The 629-nt window shown below is 53.7% G+C and overlaps 1 protein-coding gene across 1 annotated transcript in view; it reads right to left on the bottom strand.

Annotated features, from left to right (window-relative positions):
- EMH_0092340 (uncharacterized protein) overlaps nucleotides 1-41 on the bottom strand; it is a gene marked incomplete at both ends in the record, with an annotated part of 756 nt that extends 715 nt beyond the window's left edge. The window contains one exon of the mRNA XM_013501818.1: nucleotides 1-41. Within this exon, the coding sequence (XP_013357272.1) occupies nucleotides 1-41 (41 nt within the window).
- Between the last annotated feature and the right edge of the window lie 588 nt (nucleotides 42-629).

The following is a 629-nucleotide window of genomic DNA, read 5'->3' on the forward strand; positions in this document are numbered from 1 at the left end:
ATCGACCCCACCTCCGTGAGTGGCTCATAGTCGACCTCCATTTTGCCGAAGGGAACACTGAAATTGGTAGAGGTTTCGTCTACAAGGGAAATGGGTTTTATTTCGACATAAATAAACGGACAAAATAAATTTTTTGTATAGGAGTTTGCTGTTGTTTGTTTTCCAGCTATGCTTGATGTCACCCGTGTGGGGATCGGGCCCAGGCTCGCACCTTGCCCCGATGAACCATGCGGTGCTACCAAGTATAACGCTTGTTCTCTGGCCTTTATCTGGCCATAGACAAGCCGCAATGAAGGCCAAGACTTAAAGCAAGAGCTTCCCAAAAGCAGCTGACCTCCTTTCCCGGCCCCTAGGCATCCCGGTCGTTGAGCTCAGGGCCTGGGTGTTGCGGGGAGGAGGCAGCGAGAAACGGGGTTGCAGCGCACCCCGCTTCGGCTGGCAGTGCAAGCCGGCCCCGCGCGTGCACGAAAGGCAGCTTCAGGGAAGCTTCCTTTGCTGCATGTTTTGCCTCTGAAAGAACTTGTAGAACGTTTGCAAGCGAGTACACGCAGCATGCCAAAACCGTTGGAAGTTACCTGAGCTAACTCTGCGCTAACTCATGCTACAGCAGCGGGGTGCGCTGCAACCCC

This window comes from Eimeria mitis, genomic scaffold, assembly GCF_000499745.2.
Source record: "Eimeria mitis Houghton genomic scaffold, Emh_scaff7678, whole genome shotgun sequence".
NCBI classification, from domain to species: Eukaryota; Apicomplexa; class Conoidasida; order Eucoccidiorida; family Eimeriidae; genus Eimeria; species Eimeria mitis.